Genomic DNA, 14273 nt, shown 5'->3' on the forward strand with positions numbered 1-14273 from the left:
GAACCCAAATCACCCAGGCCCAACATTATTTTGACCCTCCTCAAAGGGAATGAAACGCAGATGGCTCTCCACAGTGAGCATGCCCTAAATGCACCGTTGGGACGGGCACGCCTGGAAGAGCTCCTTGTGGGTCTCCCCAAGGTGTCCCCTATTTAGCTAAGCCCAGATCTACACTACAGAGTTAGGTCCACACAAGGCAGATCTATGTCGGTGTCTACACTAAAATTTCACTCCTGCTGCTGTAACTCGCCCGCTACCCCAACTTAATAACTCCACCTCCCTGAGTGGTGTAGAGACAAGGTTGATGCAGTTGGTGCAAGCGCTCCTGGTGAGGCTGCGCACGACCAACACAAGGAGGAAAGTGTAGATGCACAAACGATGTAATTACTGTGGTGGCTGTATGGCAACGTAAGTTAGGTGACTTAATTTTGTAGTGTAGACGTGCCCTAAGTTACTTAAATGGCCCCCAATGCCACAGGATCCGGTGGCCATATAATGTCTAATATACCCCAGAGCACCCTGGAGAGGCAGTGCAGGGCTGTTATCCCCATTACACAGATGGGAAACTAAGGCACAGAGAGGCTAAGTGACTTGCCCAAGGTCACACAGGGAGTCTGTGGCAGAGCAGGGACTTGAAAGTAGGGCTCACAAGGCCTAGGGGACTAGCCACTGGACCATCCTTCCTCATTACCTGCTAGGCTGAAACCCAGGAGATGGATAAAACACAATGGAGAGAGGCTGGGACTAGTCTGAGCAGCAATTTGCAAGGGAAATGACTCTGGTTGCCTGCGATTTCCTGGCTCTGGTGGAAAGCAAGCTGCCTTGGTCAGGAAGTGGAGTGATTGGCTGTCAGCGGCTGGGCACTCAGCCATCCCCGGTCTCCCTTTCTCTTCCCCTCTTTCAATTATGTATCTCTGTTGATTACCATTTATAATGTTAATAATCCCCTTGAATTCCCTCATTATCGCAGCTAATGACTGGAGCTCTAAGTGCCGTCACTTTCGCTTCCCAGCGATTAACTAACAAAGAGGCTGATGCGCGCAAAATGAGCAATTTTCTCAGGCTGTTCCTTTCTTGCCTATCTAGCCATTGTCCTGGAAGCCGGGGAGATGGAAATGCTGGCCCGGAGAGCCTTGGTGGGACGGCTTGTACAGGGGTGGGGGCTGTTCTGAATGGGGGCAGTGGGTCCACAGAGTGGGTGAGGCCCAGCTGGGAGAACCAAACCTCTAGGGGAGATGCTAGTGATAGTCAGATTGGCGGCAAGGCAAGAGAGGGGGTCTTGGTCCTGGCCCGCTGGGTGGGGCGACACGGCTAGGCAGAATGGACTGGAGTGCTGTGGTGTGAGCGATGCACTGTACCTGGGCCTAGCCACCATCACTGCCAAGCTCGGTCAGGTGCTACAATATTAGAGATGCCAGGCATCTGGTTTTTGACCGGAACATCCAGTCAAAAAGGGACCCTGGCGGCTCCGGTCAGCACCGCTGGCTGGGTCGCAAAAAGACCAGTTGGCTGCAGCACCAGCGGGAAGCTGCCACCATGTCTCTGCAGCTCCTAACCAGTGGGGCGGCCACGGGGACTCTGCGTGCTGCCCCCACCCCGAGCGCTGGCTCCGCAGCTTCCATTGACCGGGAACCACAGCCAATGGGAGCTGCGGGGGTGGCATCTGCGGTCTGAGGCAGCGCGTGGAGCCACCTGGCCGCCCCTCCACCTAGGAGCTGGAGAGACATGCTGATAGCTTCCCGGGAGCTGCCTGAACTAAGCGCTGCCCGGAGCCCGCACCCCAAACCCCCTTCCGCACCCTAATCCTCTGCCCCAGCTCTGAGCCCTCTCCCACATTCTGATCCCCTTGGCCCCAGCCCAAAGCCTGCACTCTCAGCTGGAGCCCTCCTCCCCTTCCCCCGCACCTCAACCCCCTTCCCCCAGCCTGGAGCCCCCCCCTCCCCAACTGGGGATCTGGATAACGGGGCCTGACAGAATTCAACTTTTTCTTTTACAATATTGACTCATAATATTGATGTTTATTTTTACATTTGTATTTATGGAAATTTGCCCCAAACGATGGCTTTTAAGCATTTTTTTAAAAATTTGGATCCATCTGAATGCTCACGGTTGTGGGAAATTGCTGGGGTCGGCCAATAGGGGGGGCCGGATGATTGTTTAATGACAGAAGAGGTGGAGATTCCAAAGGTTAAAAGCTTTGTAACCCTTCGAACACAAATTGTCAATATCACAGGTCAAAATATACAAAGGAAATAGCCTTAAATCAAACTCTAGTAAGTCCTGAACTGGCATTTTTTGTACAGGTTGAATCTCTCTGGTCCGGCACCCTCGGGACCGGACCGGTGCCGAACCAGAGAATTTGCCGAACCACGGGAGGTCAGTGCAGAGTGTCAGCGGGCCTCCATAGGCGTGGGAAGTAGAGATGCAGGGAGTGCTGCAGCACCCCCAGGCTTTGCCCTCAGTGTGGCACCCCGCCTGGGGGCTCCGATGCCGGCCCCCGGTCCCAGCCGCCGGCCCCAGGTCCTCCCCCTCCCTCCCAGAGCTTGAACGGGCGAATCAGCTGTTTGCGTCACTCTGGAAGCGCTGGGAGGGAGGAGTCGGAGTCGGTAAACGCGGGGCCGCCAGTGCCGAGAGGCGCGGGGGGAGGGGGGCAGAGGGGGGAGCTTGGCACCAGTGGATGCTCCGCACCCACTCATTCCCCACCCCGGGATGCTCCAGCCCCAGAGCACCCACAGAGTCGGCGCCTATGCCGGACCACGGATGTTGCCGGACCAGGGAGTGCCGGATTAGAGAAGTTCAACCTGTACGTTCCCAGTCTGTACGCTTTGATTATTATTGATGGAAATATTTGTGCAGCAGTGTGTGGGCATGTCCGGGGAAATGCAGGTTTGCTGACGTTTACCGATAAAAAATTAAATCCTTCCAATCCCTTGTAGAACACACACTGATCCCAACCCGTGGGTTACCTAGGTGCATTTAGCAGGACACTACGCTCCGAACACATGTTCCCAAGGCACCGGCCAGTGTCTGACCTAGGAGCTGCTGAGAGCGGCTGGAGGAGTGTAGAACGATGGACGCATGTCTCCGTTCTCTGGATGGGCTCCCTTCTGGCTGCCCATCCTCTTGAAATGACTCAGTGCAAACAAAGCTACGGCCGCTGGTCATGTGGCCTCTGCCCCTACCTGTGTCTCCGCAGGGCTGCGGATTTCAACGGTGGCACCATTCACCACCTCGGCTGGCCGGGACTACGGAGAGTCATTCACCGACAGTGCCACAGGTAAGGCCAACGCTGCCCGTTCCCGCATCTGGAGGCTCTCTGGATGGATGATGCGTGAGGAGACCTACAGGTCCAAGGCTAGTGCATTGATCAGAGCAGCTACCCCATAACATTGTCCTGGGGAGGACACAGCTGGGATCCGAACCAGCTCGCTATCCTTCCTGGTCCAGACACCCGTACTGGGGAAGCAGGGCTCAGATCCCCTGTCCAGGGCTTTCTCCTCCCCTTCTCCTTTGGAGTCATCAGTAGAGACGCTGGGTGACCTAGAGACACGGCTGGGCTGCCAAGAATTCAGCCCAGTCTGGAGTATTGCTCAGGTCATGCTGGGCTTCACTCGATCCACAGCACTGGGTGGGATCCTTCCTGGGGCCCAGCATCAGGATCACAGGAGCTGCAAACAAACGTCTCCAGATCCCTGAAAGCCTGCTAGTCGGGTGCTTGCTGCACAACATGCCATGATGTTGCTCTCCCCGGGGGCACTGTGCTCTGATTTTGTTGCTACAGGGGCATCCCGAGGTGGTTGTGATGCCAGGGAATGAGGCGCTTGTGGGTGAAATTCACCAAGGTCCTGCTTCAACGCATAGGGTGATGCCTTGCAAAAAGAACTGCCCCCCATCGGGTCGAAAGGGGCCTGCTTCTCATGCTGGCCATCAGTCCAGCGGTGAATTTCACCCTTGTGCCTAGGAGTCCATCAGATCCTGTATCCTTTGGGCATGAGGTTCCATGGTGCATGCTGCTACCATGGGCGAGGGTGCTGCCCTTGTGCCCCGTCAACGGAGAACAGCCCGGGAGCAGGATTTCCCCTGAACTCCCACCCTCCTAATGCCGCTGCTTGTCCTTGCAGTCACGGATGCCAGAGATCAGCCCTCGCCGGAGACTGAAGTGATCACAGCGGCCCTTCTGGCCGTGGGCAAGAGAAGTAAGTGTGCGCGTTCCCCGCAGGCGGGCGTTGGCTCCGGGCAGCCCAGGGTGCGTTCAGAGATTCCCCACAAAGCCAAGGCAGCCACACGGCACGCCTGCACTGGGCTGCCAAGGCTGGAATGAAAGCCCTGCGGTATTAACTCAGCCCCTGCCCAACCACAGGGAGCATGTTGGGCCAGTAGCCGGTAGAAACTACGAGTCCCAGCAATGGCATGCTCTATCTTGAGCCTAAACGGGAGCACGGTGTGCGGGGACCTGTCGTCTCCCTGGGCCCCACCTCGTATCAAAGATGAGGGCAGCTGCCGCAGAGCACTTTGAAGAGCCCCGGGCTGCACGGGGCACCTGACTGCATCCATCCCCACCGCCAGCATCAACCAGCATCTCTCAACTTTCTGGCCTTCCACGTCACCTTTGCTCTCCGGGTCTGGCCAACAGGTGCCAGCATCAGGCTGGCGAATGGGAACAGCAGCTGCCAGGGCCGGGTGGAGGTTCTGTACCGCGGCGCCTGGGGCACGGTGTGTGACGACGACTGGGATTTCACCAACGCCCAGGTGGTCTGCCGGCAGATGGGCTGCGGGGTGGCAGTTGCGGCCACCGTCCTGGGGTATTTTGGTTACGGCACGGGGCGGATCCTTCTGGATAATGTGGATTGCGCCGGCCGGGAGGCCGACCTGGCGAATTGCTTCCATCTGGGCTGGGGGCAGCACAACTGTGGGCACCATGAGGACGCCGGCGTCATCTGCAGAGGTGAGACACGCGTGCGTGCTCCACGCGGCACGCCTGCCCCGCCCCAAGCGGCACACGTGGCTGCAAGCTCCATCCTGTGCACCTCCCTCCAAAGCTAGCCAGATCTGGGACCGCCCCTGGGGAGGGAAGCTGGGCCTAGGTCATGCCACGAGCTGCCGGCCTCAGCATGCCTCGGGGCGGAATTAATGGGTCCCAGGGAGTGCCATCCGAGTTCCTGCAGCCTCCCTGGGTGGGCCGTCTGAACTGGGAACCTGGATTCCAGCCGCTCGAGCGGGAGATGGGCCACACAGGGATCATATCGTATTTAGTCTGGGGCTTGGGGTTTAGTTCAGGTTGAAACTGGAATTGGAATCAGATGCTCTTGGTGGGAATCCCATGAGACCCTGGGGGAATTTCAGACACGACCAGAAAGGCCCCTCCTGCTTCTGGATTCCCCCAGAACTGAAACCTTAGAGCCAGGTTCAGATGCAGGGATTCGAATCCAAGCTCCCAGAACTTCAGAGGGTTCAGGTCTGAGGTGCTAGTTTTGGCCCAGTCCCTGGGTTTGAAGCCGGTCCCTGTTTGCGGAGTGACACCCACTGGGGAATGGGATGCTATTGTTACACGTAACCGATAGATAAGGCCTTCAGCCTCCCCTGTGAATTTCAGTGCCTGCTTTCAGGGGACGTTTGCCCTTCCTCTGCTTCCTAAACGCACCACACGTCAGCAATCTGCAGTGCGTCTCCTCTCCCCGCCTAGCTGTCTGGGTCTACCTAGCTCCAGCCCAGCCACTCATGCTCCATGACATCCACCCCTGAGCTGGAGACCAGAGATGGCTGATCATTGTTCTTTTCATCCATCCTTCGCTGGAGCAGGTGTGGACGAGTCTGAAGACCATTTCAGAGAAGATGCTTTTGCCACCACGACCTCAGCCACAACTCGTCCCAAGGACGGTAGGTACCCCATGGGGCCAGCAGCGCCCCCCCAAACCATCTTCAGGCAGCCATAGGTCTCCTCCCAGAGAAACCCCCTCGGGTTTGACAGAGAAGCCAGAAATGAAGGCAGATGAGGGTTGGTCTAGATAATGCCTGGTCCAGGTGGGGATTGGACTAGAAGACCTCTCAAGGTCCCTTCCAGTCCTACGAGTTTGAGTCTATGACACCGCCCGTGGCGTTGGCTGAAACGTTGATCAGAAGTGATACCGCAGCACAGGGGTAGCAGGCAGTGTACGGTTGACTCCCTCCCACGGCATCTGTCATCGGTGGATCTCAAAGCACCTTTACTGTAGCCTCTGTCTATCCCAGTGAGATAGATGGGGTTAAGCTGAGTGACACTGGGTAACGTGGCATGGGCCATGCAGCCAGGCCGAGCCGGGAAGAGAACGCAGGCTTTCTTGCTTCTCAGTCAGATGCTTTGGCCCATGCTGCTCTGGGGTCCTGCGGCCTGCTCCCCTGTTCTGGACCCCGTGCTCTCTCGTCTCCACTGAACTGCTAATACGGAGGCACTCGTGCTGCTTCCACCGCTGGCCCCTCGCTCCCAGGGCAAAGTGAGCCACAGGAGGGGGAGTCTGGATTCGCGGGACCCTGTGTTGGCTCCCTCATTGGCTCTCTCCTCTGAGCACCTGCCTGTACTGGGGCAGCAGCTGCCTGCGTCCCGGGGCGCAGTGGGGGACCACCAACTGCTCGCAGGTTCTAGGCTGGAAGCTGCTTTGAGTGCCCAGTGCCGGTGGCTTGGATGGGTGGATTCACTCCCCGTCTTCCCAGGGGAATCAAGGAAAACAATTCATTCCTATTCGCCCCATTAAGGAGCAGTCGTGCGTCCGTCCTGCCGGGATCGGAGGGCTGCTGAGCGTCCCCAGGAGGAAGGCGGAGGGCAGCTGGTTGAGGGGTGGGGTGCAGGGTTCTGATGGGCAGGGCCTCCGGCTGCCCCGGCTCCCCTCACCCTGTGCGGTCCCATCCCCCCGCAGGATCCCTGCGCCTGGTGAACGGCAGCCACCGCTGCGAGGGCCGCCTGGAGATGCTCTACCTGTCCCAGTGGGGGACCGTGTGCGACGACGCCTGGGACCTCAGGGACGTCGCGGTGGTGTGCCGGCAGCTGGGCTGCGGGGGCGCCCGGGCTGCCTGGGGGGAGGCGCGCTACGGCCCAGGCACCGGCTACATCTTCCTCGACAACCTCAAGTGCAAAGGTGACGAGCCCTCCCTGCTGCACTGCTCCCACATCCGCTGGAACGTGCATAACTGTGACCACTCGGAAGACGCTGGTGCCCTCTGCGGGCTGCTATGACCGGCTCTGTGCCCACGGCCGCCCAGAGACGCCCGGGTGAGTCCGGGGGGGGGGGGGGGGCGGGTCGATCCCCTTGCGTGCCTCTCTGCTTCCCCTACCGTGCCCCACCGAAGCCCAGGGCAGTAACGTGTCTATAGTCAGGGCAGACCGGGCCTTTGCTGATTAAAGGACAGTGGCCCGTCGTAGGAGGTGAGGGCAACCCCGGAGCCCAGACACCCGTCCCAACGAGAACGAGCCCGACTCTCCTGGTAGCGGAGCAGGAGTGCCCCCCCGGGAGCTGTTCAAAGGCCAGCAGCTCTACATCGAGCCTAAAGCGAAAAGAGCCACCTGGTCGTGGTGCCCCCGGCCTGTCGCTAAAGCTGGCTCAGCTTACTGGAGTGAGGCGCCAGGGGAAAGCGGTTTGGTTAAGAGGAGTCAGGCCCCAGGATCTGCCCTGAGTTGTCCTTTGGCCGATCAGCCGGATGAAAAGCCCTGGCTGCCAGCTGACGTTGGCTGTTTCTCTTTCAGACTGACGCTGGCCCAAACTGCGGGGAATTCCAGATGCCAGCGGCACGTGGCGTGGTGCGGGCCGGCTTGCTGGTGCGCCCACGGCACCGATGTCTGTGGGAGATGAACCCCCACGTGGCCTGTACATCGCTGTATATAGCACGTCTGTAATGGGCATGGAAGCCCTATTCTCGCTGCCAGGCCCTTCCCCACCCTCCGTGGAGATTTCTCTAGGGGGCACTGGCAAATGCCTACTTGAACATTATCCACGATGCACAGAGCAGAGCTCCAGCCACTCATGGGCATCTTTGCAAACTCTCTGGCAGGGGAAGTTTTTGTCCCAAGAAAAACCCCAGAACGGAAGAAAAGCAAGAAGGAACACCGCTGCCTCGCAGAGTCTCTCTGGGAGAAACGGCAGAGCCCATGGAGAAGGCAGAGAACTTTGGTGCCAATCTAGCATTGCTAGACTCTGTGGAGAGTCACGGGGAGCTGGATCAGGCTATTCTGCAGAGTCGCTGGAGCTCAGATATTAGCTATGTCCAGGTGGCCAGCTCTCATCCAGCCCACGGTGATAGTGACCAAGGGTCACGTTTTCAATGTGCCTGTGTCCCCTTCTCAGAAGTGACGTAGAACCAGATCCTCAGATGTATTTAGGTGCCTAATTCCCATTGGTTTAGGTGGATTTAGGAGCCTAAACACGGTTGAGGATCTGGGCCCTAGGGTGTTTAGGCACTTAAATATGTAGTTCTCAATGACAATTAGGCGGGCAGGTGTTTTAGAAAATCATAGAATCTCAGGGGTGGAAAGGACCTCAGGAGGTCATCTAGTCCAACCCCCTTCTCAGAGCAGGACCAATCCCCCATTTTTGCCCCAGATCCCTAAATGGCCCCCTCAAGGATTGAACTCACAATCCCGGGTTTAGCAGGCCAATGCTCAAACCACTGAGATATGCCTCCCGCCAAAAATCCTGCTAAATGCTTCTGCATCTTAAAATCTGGCCCGAAATCCCATGAAAAGCCAATGGAGCTAAGTTCCTAAGTCATTTTTGAAAACGGACTTAGCCTTGTAAGTCCCATAGGAGCCTCTGAAAATCTTGCCCCGCATCCTGTTGGAATTGGATGGTGGCTGGTGGATCTACGGGAGATATGTTTGGCAGCAGGTCTCAGTCCAGGTCCCTGTGGCCACGTGTTCCCATCAGAATGACCCACCACCCTGCAATGGCCCAGAACTGATCCATGGGCAAAGCTCCTGACCTGCTTATCAAAAGGGGGTTTGTGAAACTGCCCCTGGATGATCCATTTGCAGGCCCATGTGCATTAGAAATCTAGGCCCCGCTCCAGAATCCGATCCATTCGGGTTTGCTGCATAGAGCCCCCTGGAAGTCAGTGGGACTCTCTGTGCCCAGCACAGACCTGACTGCTGAATTGGCTCCTGGGGATTGGTGAAAAGAAACGTGGAGCTGAACTGGTGCGTTTCTTGGACCCACTTGGGTGGCTCCACCTGTCAGCCAAGACGCCCGTGTAGCCCCATTCGGTCTTGGGTATTTCGCAAGGAAGCTCTGTTTGCATTCTTGGATCCTGGCGAAGAATCCTGGAACCCTGCTGGGATCCTCGAAGTTTGTCATTAACCCTTTGTCATTTCCCCAGCTGGGAGGCCAGAGAAATACTATTATTTGGCAGACGGAAAGGGAGGAGCTTGCTTAATTACGACGCGGGCAATCCCGGGCCTCTCAATTCTCGGTATAATTCCTTTGTTAATAACTGAGTGTGCATGTTCTGGGTTTTCCACTTTTCTTATACATTTTTTGGGTGAATAAATAAAAGCCCTTTTGAAGTGTGCTGAGAACCAGCGTACTCATTGCTCTGTGAATCACAGCTCAGCTGGTTGCAGTCAGTCCCTCAGTGGCAAATGGATTCTGAACAGTCACTGTGGTTACAGGCTGCCCCAGAGGGTGCAAATTCAAAGTAATTTCATTGAAGTCAAGGAAGCTGCTCCTGATTTACACCGGTGTCGCATATCAGAAGTATGGGCTGAGGTTTTCTGTGCTCTAGTTGCCTGGAAGACATGATCAAACCATAGCTGTTGGATTTTTTATATTTTTAGAGCTAGATCCTCAGCTGATGTATATCAGTGCAACTCCACTGAGGTCAGGAGAGTAACTTTGAGTTACACCAACCAAGCATCTGGCCCCTATGTTGTGTCGTGCATGGTGTGCCAGGACCTCTGGCCTGTTGAACCCAGGATAAAACCAGGGTTTCTCACTGGCTTCTCTCTGCCTCTCTGAGTGCTTCGGTTAGCATCACATGCCAGCAAGCAAGCCATCCCAGACATTCTCCACCATCAGCCAAGCAAGCTGGAAATGGTGAGATGCTCCCTCGTTTAGATCTGTCACCGCCTGAGTGGCGAGGTGCTGTCACCAGACGGATCCCAGCCGTTAGCTGCCGGCTAATGCCTCTGGCAAAGGAGGGGGGGCTTGATGAAGGCCTGCTCGGTGTGGCTCCTGATTTGCTGCTCCAGCATCTGTTGCGAGGCTCACGCTTGCCATTTCAAGAGCCCGGTTCCTTTGAGGAGCTCACAGCGCTTTACAATGAATGGCCCCCTCGCAACACCCCTGGGAGGGGTTTGTTTGCCCCTGACTTGCAGCGTGATCAAAGAGCTTCGGTGCCTCAGTTTCTCCACCTGAGAAATGGGGCTGAGTTAGACGTAGACCCCCAAAATCCTGCCTCCCGGCTCTAGCCACTAGACTCCCTCCCTCCCATTTACCCCAGGGTCCCCCCTCGTGTGGGTAAAACGTCCAGACCCATTCTTTGGCTGGCTACTGATTGGCTGGGTAACCTGCCAGCCTTGGACTGCTGCTCCGGGACCATCCCATCCCCACCAGCCATCCTGTCCTACCTGGAAGGGCAGATGGATGCCGCAGTGGTGGCAGAGATGGCTTGCTGGGAAAAGAGAGGAAGGAAAGGGATGGGAGCTGAGGATACTCCCAGCGCCACCGCAACCTGCCGGAGAGATCAGGGGAGCAGCCCTGGGGCCTGCAGGATGCCCGTGGCAGGGGTTGATTTGTCATGGAAGATGGAGCCCGCGGATGTGGTATAATGTCCTTACCCTGGGCTCCCCGGGTAACTGCCCATTAGTCCTTGGGGGATATGGTACACCCCCCATTACCAAAGGCACATCACGCCCCCTTGGAGAGTGAGTGACTTGAGAAAGAGAGCTAGGGCTCGGAGCCTGGCACTGCCAGCCTCCCTGCAGCAGCCTTGCAGGAGGAGAGGGATTCCTGAGAGCCGGGAGGAGAGGAACGGGTGGAAGCAGCGGAGCACTGGCTGCCTGCAGCAGGCTCTGCTCCGTCAGCAAGGAAGGAGGAGCCAGAGTGGGCAAAGGACCTGGGCTCTGTGAGCCAGGATCCAGGGTCTCCTCCCAGGGCTTTACTTCGCTCAGGATGGGGGACCTGCAGGGGTCCCTAAGCAAACCCCCGGGGTAGGCTTTGGCTTGTCTCTGGGACACTTACATCACCCCCCTCCCTGTGCACTCCCAGCAAGGCAGGGCTGCAATCCCCACTGCACAGATGGGGAACCGAGGTACGGAGAGACAAGTGACTTGCCCAGGGTCACACCAGGAGTCTGTGACCGAGCAGGGAACTGACCTTTCATCTCTCTAGTCCTAAGCTAGTGCCCTAACCACTGGGCCATCCTGGGCTGCTTTCCCCACCCCCCACGGGACTATCTGAGCTGAGCAGGGATCCATTTGCATCGGGACAGCTATGATTGTGGTGTGGCCTAGTGGTTAGGGCACTGGACTGGGACTCAGGAACCGCGGGTTCTGTTCGTGGCTCTGCCAGTGACTCTGGGCAAGTCACTGACCCTCACTGTGCCTCAGTTTCCCCAGCTGTACGATGGGATAAAAACAATGACCTCCTTGTAAAGCTCTAGGAGATCTGCTGATGAAAAGCACTTATAGAAGAGCTAGCGATTATTTATCTATTAATCCTGCCTCAGTGCACGTGACCTCTTGCGGACCCTCCCAGTCCTACCGTTCTATGGATATTCTAGCCCTCTGTGTCCTGCTGGAGAGAGGGCAGCAGAGCAAACGCCAGGGTCTGGCTCTCCACTGCCTCGCACCAGGCGGGTTTCAAACGCCCCCAGATCTCCAGTCACATAGAGCCAGAATTGTCAAAGGGATTTAGGAGCCTAAAGAGAGGCCTGGTAGGAGTTTTGAAGGTACCTGGCCCCCTGGATTCCAACGGGGCATTGGTGCCTAACCTGCTCAGGCAGTATTAAAGTCCCCCCTGAGGGTCTCTCTGCATTTATGGTGCCTAAATCCCTGGGAGTATCTTACCCCACTGTGCATAGGTGCCATGTGTCACACTGCATACGGTGTCCCACCATGCTCTAGTGAATCAGGTCCAAGGGTAGCATCAGAGCACCTGTCCCCTCCCATCTCAGGCCCGTAGGGGGGTGTCTTGTGCCTTTCTGGGGTCGTATTCTGCACCTGTCAGATACAACTCACTCCCTTTAGCTTGAAGGTGGGGAGACCCAGTCCCCTCCCTCTGTCTGACCTTGGTCTCTGGCTTCTGGGCCCAGTGCACTGCAGCTGCCCTGCAAAGCACAATGCATCCGGGCGGATGTCCTTCTGCAGAACCTAGGCTGGAGAAACTGAGTTTCCTTTGGCTCCAGATTACCCTCCAGAGCCAGGGATGGCTTCCTAGTAAGACCATACTGGGCCCTAATGTGGCAATGTTAGAGAAGAACTCGGGCCAAAAGCCTGAGTCCCAGTGTTTCCCACCTTTGGATCTGGCTGGCCCTTCCACACTAGCTAGATGCTCTTTCTAGCCACGGCTCCAGGCAAGGGCGAGAGTGGACCCGGCTCCGGAGTGGGGAACGACAGGGGGATTCTGGAGGCGGCCACCACGCTACAGGGTCGAGGCAGGCAGCTTTGAGCTCCTGGCTGCTTATTTCCCATGTGCCAAGCGACCGGAAGAGCACAGCTAAGGCTCCCGATCTCATGGCCTGTGCACGGACGAAGGAAGTCGCCCCGTCTGTGGGCGACGGCTGCATCTAATCAAATGCCCAGGGAACAAGCGCGCGCCAGATGGGCCCTTTTGTATTGGCCACTGTAAGCTTTTTTTTTTCCCTTTGCTTTCCCCAGCTCTTGCCCAGAGCCACTGCAATTCTACACAGATCAATAGCATCGAGCGGTTCCCTTTGTCCCCTCTGAACGGGAGACGGTGGCGCAGGATGGAGAGAATAAATATTTCATAAAGCCCAGGCAAGCTTGGGTTTGGATTTATGGCCTCTGAGGAATAAGGGATGAGTCTGTGCCCGGGTGAGGGGCTATTAACAGGGAAGGCAATTATTAAGCCAGGCTGAAAGAACCCAAGACAGCAAGGGAAAGGGGCGGGGCTTGAATTTGATTTCACTGAATTCTGGGATAATAAGACGTGGGGCCGGATTAGACACCTTTAAAAAATCTGGCCCCTGGCCCTTAGAGAACACATCGCCCCGGCACCGCGGCAGCATCAGCCTCCCCTCGGAGCGGGAAACGGGGGCACGGAAAATGCAAGTCGCTCACCCTAGTTCATGTGTCAGGGGCAGAGCTGGGACGAGCCCACAAGTTCCCTGAGTGCCAGGGTAGCGCCCGGCCAGTGGGCCAGACTGGCAAGCCTTGCTTAAAGGGGACAGAGAGCATTTTCCAGGAGAGGTGGGGAAAAATCAAGGTGATTTTTGATCCTGGCCAAACGTGGGTAAGTCTGGGCGGTGTCCAGCTCCGGCCTCGCCCATCCCTCTCTCCTTGGATCAGAGGAGCCTGACCTGCAACGTTCAGCTCTGGAAGCAAATCTTCCCATGGGCAGCGGCTGAGCGTGGCCAGTTTGGTTCAAGCCCAGTGCTAGCTTGAAGGGGTCCCAGATCTGTGGCGTCCAAGGGGCACATTTGGGACACTCAGTGGGTGGGTTTCCCAACATGGAGGCACCCAGGGGCTGCTGTGTGACAGAGACAGGCCCAGGATCTGGATTCAATTTAGATCAGCAGCGGCTTGAGGTTCGAGCAAGATTCACAAGAGGTGAAACCTCCCAACCTGGACAAGAGTGTCCTGAGTGATTGTAATTAATGAAAACAGAAATTCTGGAAGGGGTCTTAAACCTGCTTTTCCCAGGGCTGAACCAATCTCTGACTATTATAGACCAGGCCTTAGACCTAATGTGGGGGGCAGATTGCCCTGCATCTGCTACTGGGGGGTTCTTACACCTTCCTCAGGGCATCTGGTGCTGCCATCGTCAGAGACAGGACTCTGGCCCCAGGTCTGATGATTCCTGTGTTCCCAGCTGTTCTCAGGTGATTGCAGATTCAAGGGGTGAGAGCCTTGTGCGATCCATCATTCTCAAGAGATTCCCACCATGCCAGGCTGCTTCCGAACGGCGTCCAGAAAACCTGGCCGCTTCTGGCTTTGGCTCTGACCTAGAATCAAGCCCATAAACCCAGGTTCTGGATCCCAGCTGGGAGTAGGAGTTGGGGTTCTGGGTCCGTCCCACCGCTTGTCCTGGAGGTCAGGAGTAGAAGAGCTGTCGGAATTCTGGTGCCAGGGC

General features: G+C 56.9%; 1 protein-coding gene across 1 annotated transcript in view; it reads left to right on the forward strand.

Annotated features, from left to right (window-relative positions):
• Positions 1 to 9452, forward strand: part of SSC4D (scavenger receptor cysteine rich family member with 4 domains) — a 62978-nt gene extending 53526 nt beyond the window's left edge. The window contains exons 10-15 of the mRNA XM_075120915.1: positions 3197 to 3277; positions 4122 to 4196; positions 4634 to 4945; positions 5800 to 5877; positions 6891 to 7243; positions 7715 to 9452. Of these exons, the coding sequence (XP_074977016.1) occupies positions 3197 to 3277; positions 4122 to 4196; positions 4634 to 4945; positions 5800 to 5877; positions 6891 to 7207 (863 nt within the window). The 3' untranslated portion in view covers positions 7208 to 7243; positions 7715 to 9452. The remainder of the gene's footprint in view (positions 1 to 3196; positions 3278 to 4121; positions 4197 to 4633; positions 4946 to 5799; positions 5878 to 6890; positions 7244 to 7714) is intronic.
• The last annotated feature ends 4821 nt before the right edge of the window (positions 9453 to 14273 follow it).

This window comes from Caretta caretta, chromosome 17, assembly GCF_965140235.1.
Source record: "Caretta caretta isolate rCarCar2 chromosome 17, rCarCar1.hap1, whole genome shotgun sequence".
In the NCBI taxonomy this organism is placed as follows: domain Eukaryota; kingdom Metazoa; phylum Chordata; order Testudines; family Cheloniidae; genus Caretta; species Caretta caretta.